This window comes from Hemitrygon akajei, chromosome 11, assembly GCF_048418815.1.
Source record: "Hemitrygon akajei chromosome 11, sHemAka1.3, whole genome shotgun sequence".
NCBI classification, from domain to species: domain Eukaryota; kingdom Metazoa; phylum Chordata; class Chondrichthyes; order Myliobatiformes; family Dasyatidae; genus Hemitrygon; species Hemitrygon akajei.
Genome location: NC_133134.1, coordinates 100,969,958 through 100,990,627, shown reverse-complemented (window position 1 = coordinate 100,990,627; position 20,670 = coordinate 100,969,958). Strand labels below are relative to the sequence as shown.

Sequence of the window (20,670 nt, the reverse complement as noted above, 5' to 3'; positions counted from 1 at the left end):
ATCCTTTCACCCCCACCCACCTCGCCCTTCCTCCCCACTTACCCACCTCCCCATCACCTTCATCCATATCCCTCACCCTCCCTCCTTCCCTCTCACCCCATCCACATTCCTCACCCTCCCTTTTCCCTCCTCACACCCCGCCCACACCCCTCAGCCCCCGCACCCTCAACAGCACCCACACACCTCCTCCTCCCTCCTCCCCCTCACCCCACCCACATCCCTCAACTAACCTGTTCAATATACGTATACTGTCTCTGATTTACTTATTTATTATTGTTATTATTTTATTATTTCATTTATTATTTTTGTTATTATTTTTCTCCAGATTATGTATTACATTGAACTGGGTGGGAGGGGTGGGCGGCAACGAACGATCTGATTCAGGAGTCTGATGGTTCCTGGTGGGACCTAAGGCTCCTGTATTTCTTCACGCTGGCAGCAGTGAGAAGAGAGCATGTCTTGGATGAAATCAGGTGGAGACTGGGAACAGGTCCGTGGTGAATACAGCAAGCTTGAAGGGCTGAATGACTTCTGACCGTTTGCTTTCTGCTCTGATGCCTCTTTGGAATTGTGAACAGATAACTTCAAGGAATACCAGTGGATCGGATTGAATGACAAAACGATCGAGAATGACTTCCAGTGGTCGGACGGGAACCAGCTGGTGAGCGCTTGTTTGGTGACATGGTGTCCTCAGGAGGGATGGAGGCCAGCCGGGTGGGTGGATGTGAGAGCAGAGCTCCACGGAGAGATCTACGGGTGGAGATCCTGTGGCTGATATCTTCCGGTGAGATCTGTGAGTCGATACCCTGCTGAGATCCGCTGGGTGAGATTCGTTGCTGAGATATATGGGTGAGATACACAGTAGTGGTCCGTGAGTGAGATCTTTGGTAAGATCCCTGGGGTGAGATCTGCGAGCGAGAACCACTGCTCACGGGCGAGGTCCACAGAGGAAGATTCGTTGGTGATATCCGCGACTGAGATCTACAGTGAAATCCATAGGCAATGTCCCGTGCGTGAGGTTCCATGGGTGGGATCCGTTGCTGAGATTTACTTGTAAGATATATAGTGCGATCTACGGGTCAGATCTATAGGGGAGATCCATGGGAGAAATCCACGGGCGAGATCGTCTGGTAAACCCCGGATGCAGCGAGACCGGTGTGTGTCTGTGGAGGGCGCGGGGGTAGATGGAGCGGTAGGAACCCGTTTCGTCCGTTGCCCAGTGTAGCCCAGCGAGATCGAGTTTCAGTTGTTCTGATATAGCGGGTCATCACCTTCAGCCCCATTCCTTCCTGACTCAGGTCATCCGAACAGAGCCACACTTCAGCCCACCGGCTCCAGGCATCTACTACCGGGGTCTCCCCACCAGCAACGCTGACATGGGTCATTTCATGCTGAGAACCTTCCCCCGTGGAGAGCCGCGGAAGGGGGAGAAGGCAGTGGACGGAGGGGGGAATGAGTTTGGTGTGAGGGGACTGAGAGAATTTACCGTCCTGGCTAGTGCCTCGCGACCCAGGTTAAATTCATGCCGCTGTCAGAAAGGTCATTCCACGTTCTCCCCGTGACCACGTAGGTTTTCTCCGGGTGCTTCGGTCTCCTCCCATAGTCCACAGAGATAAGGGGTTATATGTTAAATAAATAAGTAAACAAGTGCGTAAGAAGGTAAATAAATACATGAATGCATTACTAAATAAACTTTATTACACAATTGGGCCCACTTTACAGAATCAAAGCGGGCTGCTCCTGTTCTTGTGTGGGACTTGAAGACTGAGCGGCCCACTGCTGGCGATCCTTCCCTCCTCTCTAATGCTGTCTTCTTTCCCTGCCTTGCTCCACACCCTACCATCCCACCCATCCCACGCAGCTCTACGAGAACTGGTACAGCGGTCAGCCGGACAGTTTCTTCTTGTCCGGAGAAAACTGTGTGGTGATGATTTGGCATAAGGGCGGCCAGTGGAGTGACGTTCCCTGCAACTACTTCCTGGCCTTCACCTGCAAGAAGGGGCTCAGTGAGTATCCAGCGCGCGACAGTGTTGCATATCCCCGCCCAAACACCCCTTTCCCCGTTCCACAGAGCAAACCAACCCTCTTTCCAAGCCCACTCTGTCGGACAGCCCCACCCCGTCTCACAGAAGCCAATTCCTCTTCCCATGGACCCACACACCTGTCCCATAGGTTCAAAATTCGTTCCACAAAACCAAACCCCATTCGACAGACGCACGTCCCCGTCCCAAGTCCCAAATACCATCTTCCCTTCCCCAGTTCCACAGAACAACCCAATCACAGAGATCTACCCACCGGTCAACTTCCAACTCATGTCTAAACCCGTCCCAAGGCCTTTCAACCATTCGAAGCCCCAAATACCACCTCCCCCTCTTCCCGTTCCGAGGAGCAACCCCCGTCCAAAAGATTCACGCCCCGTTCCACAGACACACTCCACCACCATCTCATAATCCAAGTTTCCCTACCGATAGACCCAACCCTGCTCCAGGCCCAACCTCGCCGCAAGGCCTCTACACATTCCAACGACCCAAATATCGACCCCCCTTTCCATGGACCCATTCCCGTCTTACAGCCCCACACAACGTCCAACAGAACCACTCTGTCCTGCACCGTCTCACAGCTCCCCGTCCAAATCCGTCTTCCCATACACCCACCCCCGTCCTACTGATCCAAGCCCTGTCTGACAGACGCACTGCTCCATCCGACTGGCCAACAACCCATCGATCAGACCCAGCCTCGTCCCATAGAACCAAACCCCATTTCAGCCCCATCTCCATTCCAATAGACTTAGCCCGATCGAAAAGACTCAGAACCCCTACCCTTAGGATAACATCACTCCGTCCCACAGACACAGCACAGTCCCGCGGGCGTACATCTATTCCATAGTTAAAAATTCCCAATCCTACAGACTGTTCAATAAGGTGGACCGGGTGGTCAAGAAGGTGTTTGGCACGCTGGCCTTCTATGTTCACGACAATGAGTTGGGTCGCTATTTTACAGTTGTATCAGACATCGTTAAGGCCATATTTGGCGTATTGTGTTCAGTTCTCCCCCCCCCCCCCCCCCCGCTGTAGGGAGGATGCCGTTAAATTTTAAAGAGTGCAGTAAAGATTCTTAAGGATGTTGCCGGGACTCAGGGGATAGAGTGAGTTATAGGGAGAGATTGGAAGTTATTCTTGAATGTAGCAGTCTGAGGGGTGACCTTACAAAAGTGTATAAATCATCAGGGACACAGGTAGAGTGAATACGCACAGTCGTTTCCCTGGGGTTGGGAAAACAAGAGATAGAGGAAACAGGGTTAACGTGAGAGGGAAGAAATTTGATAAAAACCCGAGGGGCAATATCTTCACCGGTGGGTGTCAGAATATGAAACGAACTGCCAGTGGAAGTGGTTGACAATAGACAATAGGCAATAGGTGCAGGAGTAGGCCATTCGGCCCTTCCAGCCAACATCGCCATTCACTGTGATCATGGCTGATCATCCACAATCAGTACCCCGTTCCTGCCTTCTCCCCATATCCCTTGACTCCGCTATCTTTAAGAGCTCTATCTAACTCTCTTGAAAGCATCCAGAGAATTGGCCTCCACTGCCCTCTGAGGCAGAGCATTCCACAGATCCACAACTCTCTGGGTGAAAAAGTTTTTCCTCAACTCCGTTCTAAATGGCCTACCCCTTATTCTTAAACTGTGGCCTCTGGTTCTGGGCTCCCCCAACATCGGGAACATGTTTCCTGCCTCTAGCGTGTCCAATCCTTTAATAATCTTATATGTTTCAATCAGATCCCCTCTCATCCTTCCGAATTCCAATGTATACAAGCCCAGTCGCTCCAATCTTTCAACATATGACAGTCCCACCATCCCGGGAATTAACCTTGTGAACCTATGCTGCACTCCCTCAATAGCAAGAATGCCCTTCCTCAAATTTGGAGACCAAAACTGCACACAATACTCCAGGTGGGGTCTCACCAGGGCCCTGTACAACTGCAGAAGGACCTCTTTACTCCTATACTCAATTCCTCTTGTTATAAAGGCCAGCATGCCATTAGCTTTCTTCACTGCCTGCTGTACCTGCATGCTTACTTTCAGTGACTGGTGAACAAGGACACCTAGATCTCGTTGTACTTCCCCTTTTCCTAACTTGACACCATTCAGATAGTAATCTGCCTTCCTGTTCTTGCCACATTTATCCACATTAAACTGCATCTGCCATGCTTTTGCCCACTCACCTAACTTGTCCAAGTCACCCTGCGTTCTCAATAACATCCTCCTCACTTTTCACACTGCCACCCAGCTTTGTGTCATCTGCAAACGTGCTGATGTTACTTCTAATCCCCTCATCTAAATCAGGTTGAGGCAGGTACATCAACGAGATTTAAGACTCTTGGACAGTACAGGGATAGGAACGGTTTGGAGTGATATGAGCCAAAGGCAGACAAATGGGTCCGGAATAATTGCGTACCTTGGTCAGTATGGACAGGTTGGGCCGAAGGACGTGATTCCGTGCTGTGTGATAGCACATTTCTGTGAACCTCGGTCCCCTTTCTGCTTTCGGCTGCTCGCTCTGTTACAGATTCCACCGCCTCCCATCAACCGCAATCCCTTCACCCTGTCTCCTTCCATCACGCGTTCTCCTGACCCGGGGTCAAAGATCAGAGCAAAAACCTCGCCTCTGGGAATTCACCCCACAATACTTCGTGGGACTCGAATACAGGACCAATTACCGACACGGTGCCGGCTGAGGTCTCACTGGGGAACTGGGGGTGGGGAGGGGAGTGGGGGCTAGGAACATTGAGCCGCCGAGCTCGTGGCTGGAGTCTGTACCGGGATAGACTTTCCATTCCCGGACGGCTCTATCCGTGATTCCTTACTCGACGCCGACTAGGTGAATCCCACACCAGAGCTCTCTTTGTTCTTTCTCCTCTCTATCTCCTCCCTCCCACTTCTCCACTCCCCCTACCATCTCGACTGAGGTGCCTGCGGTTCCCCGCCGGTTCCGCAGCGGACTCGGATACTTGGCAAGACCAGGCCGCGTTACCCGGTCGACTCGGTGGTGAGGTACGAGTGCACCGAGGGTTTTGTCCAGCAGCAGCGGCCCACCGTGCGGTGCCGGGGCGACGGCAGGTGGGAGAGGCCACGGATCGTCTGCACACCGGGTAAGACTCGGCCCATCGAGAGGTCTGGGGTTGTGGGTTGAGTGTCGGGGTAGAGATACAGTGACGTTAGAAAAGCTGGCAGCACCTTAGACAGGACATCTTTCTCCATCTCTTGTTCTATTCCCCGCCCCCTTGTGTCTCTCTCTCTGTCTCTCTCTCTCCCCGTTTCACTTCCACTTCCCTCTCTCCTACTCTCCCTCCACAGTCTCTCTCTATATCTATTTCCCTGTACCTCCCTTATTCCCGTCTGCTTCCTCCCACCATCCATGTCTCCCTCCCTCTATATGAGTCTCTGCCTGTCTATCTGTTCGTCTGTCTGAGCTGAGGTTGAAGCGCAATGTGCGATGGGCGTTGTTAACGGGTAGCCGAAATGAGGCACATGGGAATACCCATTTGGAAAATGTGTCCGTGGGGTGGGGAGCGAGCTTCACTCTGCGTCTGACCCTGGGCGTGTGTAATGGGACAGTGTGGATGGAGGTTCACTTTGGGTCTGACCCAGGGAGTGTGTGATGGGACGGTGTAGAGGGAGTTTTTCTCTGTCCCGCACTGGGAATATAACGCTCTGCTCATCCGCACTCTACCAGTGACCGTATCTTTGTCGTTTTGATCTCACCGCAGCCTCCAGGTACGTTCGCAACCGGCGGACAGGGAGCAGTAGCCCTCCCGAGAGCGGAACTGGCTCTCACTGATCCGCTTCGACATTGCCACAGACGAGTCTCTTACTAACCCATTCGGAACAGCCGCAGCCCGAACCTTGTGTCTCCTTCGCAGCGCCGGCGTGACACCGGAGGGAGTGCTCCTGCTCCGAGGGGCAGACATTTACCAGGAACCAGCCGGCTCTGTGCCCGCAGCTCGAAACTCCGAGCTGTTCTGCCGCCGTCTCCTGGCCTGCACCGGTTCCCTCTTTCCTCTTGGGTGCGGGATGGCGGAGACAGCTCAACTAAAGCTGGGCATTATCCAATAGCTGGGAGGGAATGACCCTCAGGCACCGCGTCCACTCACCTTCACTGCTGCTCTCATGCCCGAGCTTCCAGCAACATTCCCAACCTCCCACATCCGCTCCGAGTTTCCCCATTGCCAGCACTCCCTGACTTCACTTTCATTCGCGCAGCGCCCACTGGCTTTACGTCTCAACACCCACAGCGAGCCCCGTCCAGAAAAAGTCGCTAGGAATATCCATATGGAATAACCACAGCTTTAAAGAGGACACGTCCCTGGGAGGGTACATTGGAAGTCAATGTCCTAAGAGCGCCTTTTGGAGCAGTATACAGAGAACTTTACTCTGTGTATCATCCCGGGAGTACGTGGTGGGGCAGTACACAGGGCGCTTCATTCAATGTCTGACTCCGGGAGTGTGCAATGGGACAGTGTGGAGGGAGTTTCACTCTGTATCTGACCCCGGGAGTGTGCGATGGGCCAGTACGGAGGGAGTTTCACTCCGTCTCCGACCATGAGTGTGTGATGTGATGGTATGTAGGGAGATTCATTCTGTCCCTGAGGCGGGACTGTGTAATGGGACGATGTAGACGTAAAGGGAGTTTCGCTCAATCTCTAAGGCGCACACTGGGAACACTACCCCCCCCCCCCCCACCCCGCCCTGTGTGAATTATTACGAGCGGACGTTCCGAGCAGGACTCTGTGTCGCACCGTGTCAGGCGCACCCACCTCACCCGCGAGGGGGAGACTCAGCTGTCGGCTTCAGGAATTCTCAGCCAACGATTTCAATGGTAACATTTTTTTTCCTCGACTTGCAATAAAATTTGTGAAATAATATACTTTGAGTTCTACGTTTTATTGGACCACTGAAGTGAACCACAATGCCTCTAAAACATGGTCAATAAACCAATAGACAGTCTGGTTCTGGAACTTCCGACGGATCCAACACCTTTCCCATTCCCTCCGAATGAACACGATCACAACAGTAGCGTAACCGTTAGAGTAAGGTCAGAGATCGGGGTTCAGTTCCGCCGCTGCCTCTCACATTCCAAAGACGTACAATTAGTGTTAGTAAGTTGTGGGCATGCTATGTTGGCGCCGCTTGCGGGCTGCCCTCTGCACATCGTCGGACTGTATTGCTCGAAGTCGCAACGGACGCTGTGTTTCGATGTTGCCATGTGAATGTAACAAACCATGTGATCTGATCATTCGCATCCGCTCCCACCATCCACAATCCCAAACTCTCCCACATAACACGACCCCAACGTACCCAATCACTTCCCATTCACGCAAATATTCCCAAAGGAGTCAATCCCTCCCCGCCAACTCCAACCCAATGAACCTGTCAGCTCTCTATTCACTTCCGTTGTACACACTCCCAATGTGCCTAATCCCTTCATGTCTTCTTCCATTGAGCACAATTCCAACGGACTCAACCCTTTCCCATTCCCTCTGCTGTACACACTCCCAATGAACGCAGTCCCTCTATGTTCTCCCACTGAACACAATCCCAACGGAGGTAACCTCCACATCCCGGGCGCTCCAGCCCCTTCCCATTGCCCAGGGTGAAGCTGTGTTTGTTATTCTCGTTACCAGGCGCCACTACAGATTAGCGGTTAGCGAGACGCTATTACAGCCTCCTCACGATCGCCATGTCTTTCTACCCGCCTGTCTCTCCTACGGAAATCCCCGGCCTAATCCACTGTTGTGTATTTACCAACAGCAAATACACAGAGCACGGAGAAGGGTGTCCACGGATCTCTGAAGGTGGTGGTGAATGCTCCTGGGCTGCAATAGCGTGGAGAAGAGATAGTACATTCAGGAAAGAAAACGGCGATGCTCTGGAGAATATGGACATTCCGGAGGGGGGAGCTCTTGAAATGCATGAAGTTTGATAAACCCCTGGGGTCTGACCCGGTGTATTCTTGATTGTTATGAGAAGCAAGGAAAGAGATTGCTGCGACCTGATAATTTTTGTTTTGTATCTTCAAGACATTACTGGATATCCACAAAAGACATTAGTGGACATCCAGTGACTTTTTCCCCGAAGAAATCATAGCTAATTGACGGGGGCATATATTTAAGGAGATTGGATGGAAGTATGGGGGTGTGTGGGGAAATGGATGTCAGAGGTAGTTTCTTTACACAGAGAATGGTGGATGCGTGGAATGCCCTGCCGGGAATGGTGGTGAATGAGGATACATTGGAAACATTTACGATGTTCTTAAATAGGCACATAGATGGAGAAACATGGGTAACTACTTAGCAGGGAAGTATTAGATTGATCGTTGAGTGGGGTAAAGGATAGGAACAACATCGTGGGCCGAAAGGCCGATACTGTCCTATGTTCCATGTTCCTCAACCACAGATGAGGCAGCTGAAGGCAGGAGGGTAGCTAATATTGCGTATTTGCTTATGAAGGGCAACAGGAGTGCACCGTGGAAATACAGCACGTAGGCGACTTTCCCGCGCGCAACGCCATACTCACTGTCCATAATCGGTCCTCGTCTCACCTTAGCGACTGACCATCGGGAAGCGATGCAGAAAGACGGAACTTACATGCATTTAAAAAGGCGCGGAATGACTAGAGATAGCCGGCATGGATTTGCGCGTGAGAAATTGAGTCTAAAGGATTTAACTGAGCTCTTTAAAGATCGTCCAAGAGGATTGACAAGGAAAGGGTTGTAAAATCTTTCTACGTGGACTTGAGGATGACCTTTAACAGGGTCCTGCTTGGTAGGCTGGCCCGGTAGGTTAGATTATACTGGGTCCAGAGTGAGCTAACCAACTGGATATAAAATTGGACTAGTCAATGCAAACGGAGGGTGGTAGTGGTGGGCGGGTAGGTCCTTCCGGAAACGTGAAGGATAGTACAGTGTTGTGGTCCACACGCTGTAGGATAAATGTAATTTCATTGGTAACGCAGCAGTAAGTGTGACGCTGTTACATGCCGGAGCCTTCCGGAGTTCGGAGTTCAATTCCGACTTCATCTGTAGGGAATTTTCCCGTGCAAGTTTTCCCGTGAACCCGTCAGTTTCCTCCGGCTGCTCCGGTTTCCACCGGGAACGTCATGTACCGCCTGGCAGATTAATTGGTCATTGTAAATTGTCCCGTGATTGGGCTAGTGTTAAATAGGTGGGTTGCTGAGCGGTGCTGCGATGACTCAGAAGGGCCTGTTCCGCTCTGTATCTCTAAATAAAAATAAAATATGTAAAAACAGAAATCTCATGCATATATTTTTATATCAAGAAGAGCGTGTGACAGAGAGATGGGTTGTGAAAAGCCGTTCATTTTGGCCAATTTATTGGAGATGTTACCTGTTTGCAGGTTTGGATATAATACACTGAGATTTCCATAAGGAACGAATCAAATGCTACTGTGGTGGATATAAACTCGGGGATTGGAAGGGCGTACGTTGGTCTGGATGGGAGGCTGGCTGGCTGGAAGCAGAGGTTTACCATACGTGGGTGTTTCTCTGGGTGAAAAGGAGGAAGGAGTTTTGCGTCATGGGGATCGGAGCTGGGACCGCCATCTTTTCGATTCATATAAACAACGCGGATGTCATTGAAGATGACTATGGGCGGGTAGGAGAGGAACAGGAGAAAGTGGAAGAACAGATACGGGGGGAAGGAGGAGGGGGAGAGAGGGAATAGAGGAGAGAGAAAGAAAGGGGAGGAGATGAACGGGAAGGAGAGAGAAATGGAGAGGGAGATGGGGCAGCGGTAGACAGAGAAAGAGAGAAGTTGAAAGGGAAAGGGAGTGGAGAGAAAAAGAGGGGATAAAGGGATGGGTGAAAGTAAGTTGAGGAAGGTTTCAAAGGGGCGTTGACACCTTAAGTGGTCGGACAAAGTTGTGGCACACTGAGTGTAATGTTCAGAAAATGGGGAAAACAGCAACGAACGGGTTAACTAGCCAGTAGCTCCAACCGCTCGACTCCCCCTCCCGTTACTTTAAACAGAGTCTTCAACTGCTCGAGGTGGTGTGTGCATGTGGAACTTGCGAGGCGCCGCAGCCATAGTTCAAGCATCCAAGTATAAACTCTCTCCTTTACCCCTCTCTCTCTTTCCCTCAAACTCCCCTACATTTATCTGTCCCCCCTCTCTCCCTCCCTCACTCTCCTACACTTTCTTTCCAACATCCTTGTCCCTCTGTCCAATTCGTCTGTTCTCTGTCCATCGTCTCACTCCCTCTCCATCACTCTCTCTCCCCAAACGTCCTGTCCCTCTACTCCATCTCTCTCTGACAGTCCTTATAGTCGCCCCTTTACAGCCCCACAAAATCTCTCATCCCTTGGGCCATTTAGGGGTTGGTGGAATGTGCTAGATGAGTGCAGAGTGCTGTTATTGCCTGCGGGCGTCCGGACAGAGGGTTGAGGGGGAGGCAGGAGCTGCCTACCGGGGTGGTGGGAGGGAGGGGCAAAGAGCTACAGAAGTGGACGTGGCCTTAACTGGATCTGCCACGCACCATATTGGAGCAGCCGAGCGAACACTCTGGGTCTGGTCAGCGCTCCGAATGAAGGGATTCCGGTGTAATCTCCGGAGGAATTCCAGCTTCCTCTGCCGGCACCTCTGCGGGTTGCTGCTCCGTCTCGGACCGTACCAAGGGGATGAGCTTCCTACCGCCGCTTGTAACAGTACACGCCGTACTGACGCAGCGCTCGGTTTGGGAAGCCGTGGGTGCGGACTCCTGGCTCTGGACCGCCGCACTGGGAGCGCGGGGTGACAATGGGGAAGCGGACGCTGCCGTCGGCTAGCCAGCCGGGCTCACAACGGTGCAGGCGGGAGAAAGTCCAGGCAGCGTACAGCTGTCCGACCTTGGCGATGGTGGCTCCCTCACTGCGGCAGATACTCACTGCCCGGCGGTAGTCCAGCATCTGGGAGTTCTTCCGGAAATAGACGTAACCTGGAGCGGAATGGGAACGGGTTAGACAGAGACACAAGAGGTACTACAGATGCTGGACATCTCGAGCAATGCACAAAGTGTGTTGGAGGAGTTCAGCAGGTCAGGCAGAATCTATGGATGAAAATAAACAGTCCACGACTCTGGCTGAGACCCTTCACCGGGACTGACCACAGTTCCCCTTCCATAAATGCTGTCTAACCTGTTGAGCCCCTCCAGTATTGGGTTACTCCGAGCATCACATTTTCTGTACCATCTCATCACACAAACTCTTGTCAGACTCAGAGTGAAGCTCCCTCCACCATCTTAATACACACTTCCGAGTTCGGACACGCAGGGAAGCTCACTGTACACCGTCCCATCCCACACTCCCGGGGTCAGACACGGAGTGAAGTTCACTGTACACGGTCCCATCGCACACTCCCGGGGTCAGACACAGAGTGAAGTTCACTGTACACCGTCCCATCCCACACTCCCGGGGTCAGACACGGAGTGAAGTTCACTGTACACGGTCCCATCGCACACTCCCGGGGTCAGACACAGAGTGAAGTTCACTGTACACCGTCCCATCGCACACTCCCGGGGTCAGACACGGAGTGAAGTTCACTGTACACCGTCCCATCGCACACTCCCGGGGTCAGACACGGAGTGAAGTTCACTGTACACCGTCCCATCGCACACTCCCGGGGTCAGACACGGAGTGAAGTTCACTGTACACCGTCCCATCGCACACTCCCGGGGTCAGACACGCAGGGAAGCTCACTGTACACCGTCCCATCGCACACTCCCGGGGTCAGACACGCAGGGAAGCTCACTGTACACCGTCCCATCGCACACTCCCGGGGTCAGACACGCAGGGAAGCTCACTGTACACCGTCCCATCGCACACTCCCGGGGTCAGACACGCAGGGAAGCTCACTGTACACCGTCCCATCGCACACTCCCGGGGTCAGACACGGAGTGAAACTCACTGTACACCGTCCCATCCCACACTCCCGGGGTCAGACACGGAGTGAAGTTCACTGTACACCGTCCCATCGCACACTCCCGAGGTCAGACACGGAGTGAAGTTCACTGTACACCGTCCCATCGCACACTCCCGGGGTCAGACACGGAGTGAAACTCACTGTACACCGTCCCATCGCACACTCCTGGGTCAGACACGCAGGGAAGCTCACTGTACACCGTCCCATCGCACACTCCCGGGGTCAGACACGGAGTGAAACTCACTGTACAACGTCCCATCGCACACTCCCGGGGTCAGACACGGAGTGAAGCTCACTCTACACTGTCCCATCAGACACTCTCGGAGTCAGGCACAGAATGAACTTCCCCCTACACTATCCCGTTACATATTCTTAGTGTCAGACACAGAATGAAGCTCCCTCTACGCTGTCCCATCACACACTCCCGGAGTCAGGCAGAATGAAATTTCATGCACACCAGTCTTATCAGACACTCGCAGGAACACGGACAGTGTGGTTTGTGTGATAGGTTGGGAGCAGCTTTCGTCCTCCAAAAGGGGGCGGTGTTGCCTGTTTCTGGCAGCGTGTTCTCCCTCATCGAGCTACCTCGTGGTCACCAGGTCCTGGGGCTAAAGGGAAAAGGGATCCCGTCACAGATCAATAGGATCTGTAGGAGGAAAGCAACTGTCGACGTTCCGGACCGATACTGTGCATCAACCCCACTCTCCCAACCCCTTCCCCCACAGATGCTGCTGGATGGCTGAACTTCTCTAGAAGACAATTTGCGGCTTGATTTCAACGTCGTCACCACCGATAGCTTGTCTTGCACATCAGGCCAAACAACGAACCAGACAGGACCTGACTCCGAGATGTCCCAGAGTTTCATAGGAGCTACAGCAAGGACACAATTCGGCCCGTCATTTACGTATTGGCTTTAAGAGCAGTCCACAGGGTCCTACGTTCGTCTTCTCCTCTCCCACGGCTAATTCCTGTCAGATGATCCATCTCCCTGTTGAATCTGCCGACCAAGCGTCGTTCTGAGATAGTCCCGTTTGTCAGTGATCAGCCTATATCACTCTAAGCGTTTACTGTTCGGCCCTCGAATCTGTACTATCCAGTAATATTCCGCCAATCCAGTTTTATTCTCTCTATATTCCTATCAAGTCTTCTGCCCCAGCTTCTACCCTGCACTCACACAGTGTTGGGAAAGTAGGAAGAGGTGGAATTTACAGCGGCTGATGAACCCACTGGCCCCACAGATCGTTGGAATGAGGGAGGAAGCGGGACACCTGGGAGTAAACCCTTGTGGTCACAAGCAGAGCGTACGAGCAGGACACACCAGAGATCGGATCGGATTTTCCCCAGGATACTCTCCCAAGCTGCCGAGGACCACCCGCAGCGGCGGAGGCAGCGCCCTGGGATCGTGCTGTGCGGAAGGAAGTGACTCACCCTTGATGCTGGATGTGAAGCAGAATGCGTCGTAGCGTTCCCGCTGCTTGTTCCGCAGTCCGTAGCTCCTGATGCCCGGGGGAAGGTGGCGGCCCCCGCACTCATCCCGCGGCTCCATCACCGGATACTGCACACTTCCGTCCTCCAACCAGCCCGCGTTACACCAGTCCAGGCCCCGCTCCCATTCTTGTGGGCGGGAGAGCCGTGTTAGAGCGTCAACGTTACCCTTCTGGTCCCTACACCCAACCCTGTATCTTCGGTCCCTACACATCTGCCCGTCTGTTTAACACCCTCCGGCGCTTAAAACCGTGTAGCCCCATTCTCTCCCCCACCACCCCAGTTACAGCAGTGCACAGCTACCTTAGTACTCTGGGAGAGACCGGGAGCTCTTGGCTTTGACTAACTGTTCGGCCTAGCGAGGCATCACGCCCCCTGCAGGTGGGAACTATTTCCTCTCACACTTCCCGGTGAGATCATCAACAAGGGAGCGCCGACCTGCAGGTGGGGAGCTGAGGGAGCGCCCTGCTGTGGGATGGAAACACTGGAGTGTATAATGATCGATGACGGCGCACTGCAATCTGGCGGCCGGTGAAGGAGTCGAATAGCTGACGATCTGGCGATCTCAACTACTCTTGGAAGGGCCGGCATTCTACTTTTTAAAACAGTGGTAGAGCGCTTCAGCCCCAGCCCGGCTAGCGAAACCGTTTTCAGGGTGACAATCCCACTCCAACACCCTCCGTGGCTCATGTGACCATCTCCCCAGAAATTCAAGACCTGATGGTCAGTTCCCGGACACGCCTACTTCCCCCAACGTGGCTACGGAGTTGACGTCGATCTTCCCTCTCCCCATCTCTGTCGGGCTCGCCAGGAAGATCAGCCCACAACCCCTCCGGCTCTCCTGGTCGAGGGTCTCCTCCACCCCTCCCATTATTTCCAGGGGCCACAGTTGGCTGGGACCGACTCTCTGGCCTTTACCTTGGAATAGCTGTTGGAAGGTGGCGAGCTTGGCGTCTTGGCCTGCACACGCCCGCACCGCCTGGTAGTAGTTGAACTGGTAGCGACCCTGCCGGGACTCGTAAGGGAACACGACTCCTGGTAACGGAAGAGACAAACGTTTAAATGTCAGCAGACGGGGTTCCGGTACTAGTGAGCACTTAGGGTCAGGGGAGGGTTGCAGAGCCTGGGATGGGTGTAGGGCCTGAGGGGTTATAGAGACGGGGAGAGTTGTAAGGTCTAGAGTGTGTCACAGAGACGTAGAGGGGCGTATATCGGCCGGAAGGAGTCGCTGAAACAGGAGTTTTATAGGGCCCTGAAGGTTGTAGAGATGGAAGGGTGTAGAGGCCGGAGGGATTACAGATACGGGAAGGGATGGTGGGTCGCAGAGGCGTATAGTGGCCGGTGGGGTTACAGTGGGAGATAGGGTGTAGGTACTGGAGGATGTTAGAGGGAGAGGTGTAGAAGGTGATAGCCACGGTGTGACCTGACTGGTGAATAGAGTTGGAGCGGGCAGGGAACACGGGGAAGACGGGCCGGAGGGGATGGGGATATCCTACCATCGAGCTGCAGCTCGAGCTCGGCTGCTTCGTCGTCCACGCCGTTGATGAGTTCGCACTTGAACTTCCCGGCATCTTCCAGACGGACGTCAAGCAAAAGCAGAGACACGTCGTACTTGTCGAGTCTGCGGAGGTATGCCCTCCTGGCGAATGCCCCGTAGCCCTTCTGCTGGAGGCTGTTACCCACCAGCACAATGTTCTCTAGTGGTGACCCGTTCACCTTTACCCACTTCACCCGGTATCCGTTGGGCACGAACCGCATGCGGCAGGGTAACGTTGCGTTGGCCCCTCGACGGGACGTCACCACGCTGGGGCTAGAGTTCTCCAGGTACCGGACGTATCCCAGCACAGCTAACCACCGGAAGTAATAGAGAGAGAGAGAGAGAGAAAGCCTAAGGTCAATAGCTCAAGATTCACATCAAGGCCAGTTTATTGTCAGGTGAGCAAGTTCCCTGAACGGCTACTCGCAGCAGTGTCACAGGAACGTGGAAACATAAAACAGCTAATATACGTACATAATTTTATATTTATTCGGAGGGCTGCGTACGGAGGGCTCTTAACATTCTTAATGATTCCTCCCTTCTGTCCAACGTTCTCTTTGACCCCCTTCTATCGGGCAGGAGGTATCGTGGCTTTAGGACAAAAACTGTTAGAAGGAAAACAACTTCCTCCCTCAGGCCGTAAAATACTGAAATCCCTGCCACCAGCCAGGTCTCATTATACATGATGCACCAGTAGAGTTAGACTGTTTACTTTTTAACTTGTGACGGAGGTGCACCTTCTAATTTGTCAATTTATTTGAGGTAATGTTCCTTTCTGTGTTATGTGTGTGAGTTATATGTATGGTGTGTTGCGCACCTTGGTGCGGAGGAACGTTGTTTCTTTTGGCGATATACGTGTGTGCGATTGGATGGCAAGAAATTGAACTTGAACTAAAATTTATATAAGACAACGAACGTTGTGTTGCAGAAGGTATGAGCGTAAAGTAGGTGTCAGGGGCAGGTTTCTTACGCAGAGAGTGGTGAGTGCGTGGAATGGGCTGCCGGCGACGGTGTTGGAGCCGGATGCGATAGGGTCTCCTGGATAGATACATGGAGCTTAGAAAAATAGAGGGCTATGGGTAGCCCTAGGTAATTTCTAAGGTAGGGACATGTTCAGCACAGCTTTGTGGGCCGAAAGGCTTGTATGGTGCTGTAGATTCTCTATGTTTCTATGTTTCTAAAAATCAGAGACTGGTCCATGATATTGCGGGAGGTGGACGCTTGTGTGCCGTTGCTGAGTTATGGTTAGCGCTGCCCCTGTCGGTGGTTGAAGGGAAGGAGCTCTCACTGACTCCAGTGGTGTGTAACAACAGACTCCGGTATCTGCTGCCTGAAAGTAGCGGTGAGAAAAGATCAAGTTCCCTAACCGAAAATCAACATGGATTAGACACAGACCGATGTTCATTAATGCATTCGGACTAGGGACGCTGGTTTCCTGTACACTGTGCTATCCCCACCTGCTGGCGGTAAGCTGCCTTCTTAAATCGATGTAATAACTGAAGTGTGAGTAAAAGCCAATACTGTCGTTAGAGAAGGAGTTCCAGCGACGGTGAAGGAACGCTGATATATTAGTCCAGCTCATTCTGCACTGTCCCATCATACACTCACAGGGTTAGACACTGGGCGAAATTCACTCCACACCGTCCCATCACTCTCTCCTGGGGTCAGACACAGTGTGAAGCTGTCTCTACCCTGTCGGGTGGACAGACTCCTGGTGTTAGTCACAAAAGCTCCCTCTACACCGTCTCAAAGGTTTTTCTGAATTTTCCCTTTAGCAAGTGCCCCATCCTGTGGACTGGTGACATATGGAACCCGGAGAACGCTACAGGTTTGCTAAGGTGAAGTTCTGACTGCTCCCCATCCCTCCTCCTATGGCCCCAGCTGTCTCTGGGATGGAACTTCCTTGTGCTCGGCTGCCCGATCTTGGTCTGATCTTCACAACTGTAGACACTACAACATCATCCTGGCCTAGCTGGATCCCGTGGAAATTCTGCTGGAGCTTTCCAGACCGATCTTGGCAGTCTTTCGCCCTCAAGCTTTCTCCATTTCAGCTCTCTACAGGAAGGATTGGATTAAACTAGAGAAGGGTCACAAAAGATTCACAGGGACCTTGTCTGGAATGCAGGACTTGAGATATCAAAACAGATTTGATAACGGGGTTTGTTTTTCCTGGAGCTGAGACTCGGATGGGATTTTATAAAAATAGATAGCGCGGCAGCTGTGTGTTTGCAATCGTGGAGTTCTGCAGATTCTGGAAATCCAGAGCAACACACGCGCGCACAAAATGCTGGAACAACTCAGCAAGGCAGCAACTCGGCCCCGTCTATGGAAGGGGAATAAATAGTCGACGGTCCGGGCCGTGATCTTTCACAAGGACTGCAGATGTAGGGAATTTTGAGCAACAGGCAGAAAAATGCTGGAGGAACTCAATAAATTCAGATCGGAAAGTCTGAATTCAGGCGTCGGCCCTAAACGTCGACTGTCCATTTCCCTCCATAGATGCTGCCTGGCCGCAGAGTTCCTGCACCATTTTTTGTGAAAGCCAGATTGATGGTGACTGTGGTACAGATTTCTTCCCCTAACCCGCGAAACCAGAAATGTCGCTGACTCCTGGGAGGATTTTAAGTGGACGGAATGAAAGATCAGTGCAGGGAAGATCACCGGGCAACGTGTGGTTGGAGCTAGTCTATTAGGAAGGGCAAGGAAGTTGGCAGTACCTTGATCTCCGCGGGTGCGCTGCCTGAGGTCTTCGATGTAATGTCCTCCCTGGGACGTGTAGTAGATCGGACCGGCCTGGGCCAGGCACCAGCCATAGCCCAGAGTTAGCAGCAGGATCGGCGTCCTCATGGAGGGCGGTGGGGGTGTCCTCGTCCACAGAGAGCTGAGCAGGCTGGTAGGAAAGCCGGACTGTAGTTCGTCCGACGGCCGGAGCTTGGCTGGAGTGGCAGCCTGGCGAGGAAATGATTAATGTCCGTGGCCGCAGTCGAGGCCTCTCAGTCTATTTCGTTTCTCTATTCCCCCTGTTCTCTCCCTCTCTCTCTCTCTCTCTCTCTCTCTCTCTCTCCTCAGCCATGCCAAGTCCCCGTCGTTTCTTATGCTGGAGAAGGAGGCCTTTTGGCCTAACATGTCTGCCCATTCCCCCAAACCATCCGCACCAGACACATGAGCAGAATTAGGCCATTCAGCCCGTCGAGTGTCCTTCGCCAATAGATCATGCCCAACTTATTATTCCCTTTAAGTCCCAGTCTTTTGCCTTCTTCCCGTTGTCTTTGCCACTCCCAACCAATCAATAACTTATCAACATCCGCTTTAAAACCTATCAACATCCGCTTCACAGCCATCCGTAATGAATTCCACAGACTCGCCACCCTCTGGCTAAAGGAATTCAACCTCATCTCTTCTAAAGGGGCGGTTTTGTATTCTGAGGTTGTGCCCTCTGGTCCTAAGCTCTTGCATTATTCGAAATAGCCTCTCAACTCCCACTCTATCTCGGCCTTTCAATGACATTTGACAGATCTCAATGAGATCCTCTCTCATCACCCTAAGCTCCAGCGTGTACAGGCCCAGAGCTATCAAACGCTTCTCATACGTTAACCGATTAATTCCTGGAATCATTCTCGCGAACCCCCTCTGGACCCTCTGCAAAGCCAGCACATCCTTTCTTAGATAAGGGGCTGAAAACTGCTCATCGTATTCCAAGTGCGGCGTGACCAAAGTCTTAGAAAAGCTCAGGATTACATTCTTGCTTTTTATATTTCAGTTCTCTGGAAATGAATGCTAACTTTGCATTTCCCTTCCTTGCTACTGACTCAACCTGCAAATTAACCTTTAGGTAATCTTGCAGAAGGAATTTCAAGTTCCTTTGAACCTCCGATTTCTGAATGTCCTCCCAATTATAAGATCGCCTACGCCTTTATTCCTTCAACTAGAGATGCACTTCCTTAGATTATGTTCCATCTGCCACTGTTTTGCCCATTCTCCTAATCTGTCCTTCTGTAGACTCTCTGCTTCTTCAACATGACCTGCCTCTTCACTTATCTTTGTACCATCAATAAACTTGGCCACTAAACAATTAATTCCGTCATTCAGATCATTAACATAAGGTAAAAAATAGCGGGTTCAACCCCTATTCCTGGGGAATATCGTAGTCACCGGCAGCCAACCAGACCAAATCTGGCTCCAGCCCAACATCAGTCCATCAGACAAAATCCAGTCTAGCTCATCCTGTTCTCCAATGTAACTCAGTGTGAGCTTTCGCCTACGCCCATTCCCTGACCCCATCCACTAACCTATGCCTTCCCCTAATACACCCCTGGCCTATCCCCGAAACAAATACCACCTCACCCTGCCCACAATTTAACCCCAACCCTAATGTGACCCCGAGACTACCTCACCCTTTCACACTCTTGTACCGTACTCAGTCAACCACGAAACCTTCCCAACCCACCCTCAACATCACCCACCATAACCCAACCCATCCCCATTCATCCACAGCGTTTTACACCATAGCCGAACATTTCCTCACCCATCCCCAACATATCCCACCCCTGACTCCCACACAGCCGCACCATCCCACTCTAAGCCAACGCCGACCCAATATTGACTCCATCCTACCATGACCTAAAAGACAATTCCGCCTTGACCCGCGCCTATCTCCTGACCCTATGCTTTCACCGCCCTTCCCCATTCTAATACCACGCCCTCTCACTGATCTTACACCCTCCACCCCTAACCTTACACCACCTAATCTAACACCAGCCTTGAACCATTCTGTCCTTAACCCCATCACCCTGATCCAATAAGGCTCCCCCCGCTTCCTACATTCTCCCCCATCACCTTGACCACCGGCATGAGGCGAATCCTCAGCCTCCTCTAAAAGTGATCCCCACCCTCAAACTCGCCCGATTCGGACCCGATAGCTTCACCATGCTCAACATTCCCCCTCCCCCACCCCGACACGACTCAATCCACCAGACTCCATTCCCAGACCCAGCCGTTCAACCCCAGAAACTCCAGCCCAACCCGGTTCACAGAACCAAACCACTGCACATCCCTCACTGGCATCCGATATCCTCCCAATCCAACCACCCCACTACCTCCACCCCCACAGACCACCCTTACCTCCAACAGTTCAATTGCCCCGGCTGTGTATCGGTGGGGGAGGGGGTTGATTTCAGGAGGTCCTCAGGGAGCTGGGACCTGCCCCGTGCCAGCCCAGCGGCTCTCTGTCTCTCACACACAGAGCGCTCTCTCAATGCTAGGCTTACAGTGACAAGTTGTTTAACGAGCCCCGGGCTGTGTCTATTGTTATCGGGCGGACGTAACCCGCGTCCCTAGAGCCACGAACAAGAGCCGCTTTTCTCTGCCCTGAACTGTGTTTGTGTCCAATTGTTCTCTGTCCCATTGTTTTGTGCTTGAAGGCGGGCGATTAACGTCCAGCTGTCAAAAAGAGGGTTTGTCTTGGAAGTCTCTGCGGAGCTCAAGTTTCGCCTCTGCCCCATTGAAACCCTTCTCGCCCCTCCAGCCCACCGTTCGGCAGCGTCAGGTTTCCATCTGGCCAGGGGCACCGCCAGATCCCGGCTATCAGCTCTTTCTTAAATAGGTCACCGCATCCAACATCCGACAATAAAATCGGGGTGGTGGAGGGGGAGGGAAATGGCAGAGAGAGTGCGGG

General features: G+C 52.5%; 2 protein-coding genes across 8 annotated transcripts in view; one reads left to right on the top strand and one right to left on the bottom strand.

The window, feature by feature from the left end:
- LOC140735858 (brevican core protein-like) overlaps window positions 1-9,221 on the top strand; it is a 40,266-nt gene extending 31,045 nt beyond the window's left edge. For 4 of the 7 annotated variants that reach the window (XM_073061403.1, XM_073061402.1, XM_073061408.1 and 1 more), the window contains 4 exons: window positions 579-661; window positions 1,862-2,006; window positions 5,000-5,153; window positions 7,813-9,221. In XM_073061403.1, the coding sequence (XP_072917504.1) occupies window positions 579-661; window positions 1,862-2,006; window positions 5,000-5,153; window positions 7,813-7,984 (554 nt within the window). In that variant the 3' untranslated portion in view covers window positions 7,985-9,221. Of the gene's footprint in view, window positions 1-578; window positions 662-1,861; window positions 2,007-4,970; window positions 5,154-5,771; window positions 6,903-7,812 lie in introns of those variants that run through there. The other 3 variants (XM_073061405.1, XM_073061407.1, XM_073061406.1) reach the window with 3 other exon arrangements.
- A 137-nt stretch (window positions 9,222-9,358) lies between these two features.
- hapln2 (hyaluronan and proteoglycan link protein 2) lies at window positions 9,359-20,359 on the bottom strand. The gene is made up of 6 exons (XM_073061409.1): window positions 20,118-20,359; window positions 17,714-17,945; window positions 14,956-15,306; window positions 14,378-14,494; window positions 13,403-13,588; window positions 9,359-10,991 (listed from the first exon to the last, which is right to left on the bottom strand). The coding sequence occupies exons 2-6, from the start codon at window positions 17,841-17,843 to the stop codon at window positions 10,705-10,707; spliced, it is 1,071 nt and encodes a 356-aa protein (XP_072917510.1). The 5' UTR covers window positions 17,844-17,945; window positions 20,118-20,359; the 3' UTR covers window positions 9,359-10,704.
- Between the last annotated feature and the right edge of the window lie 311 nt (window positions 20,360-20,670).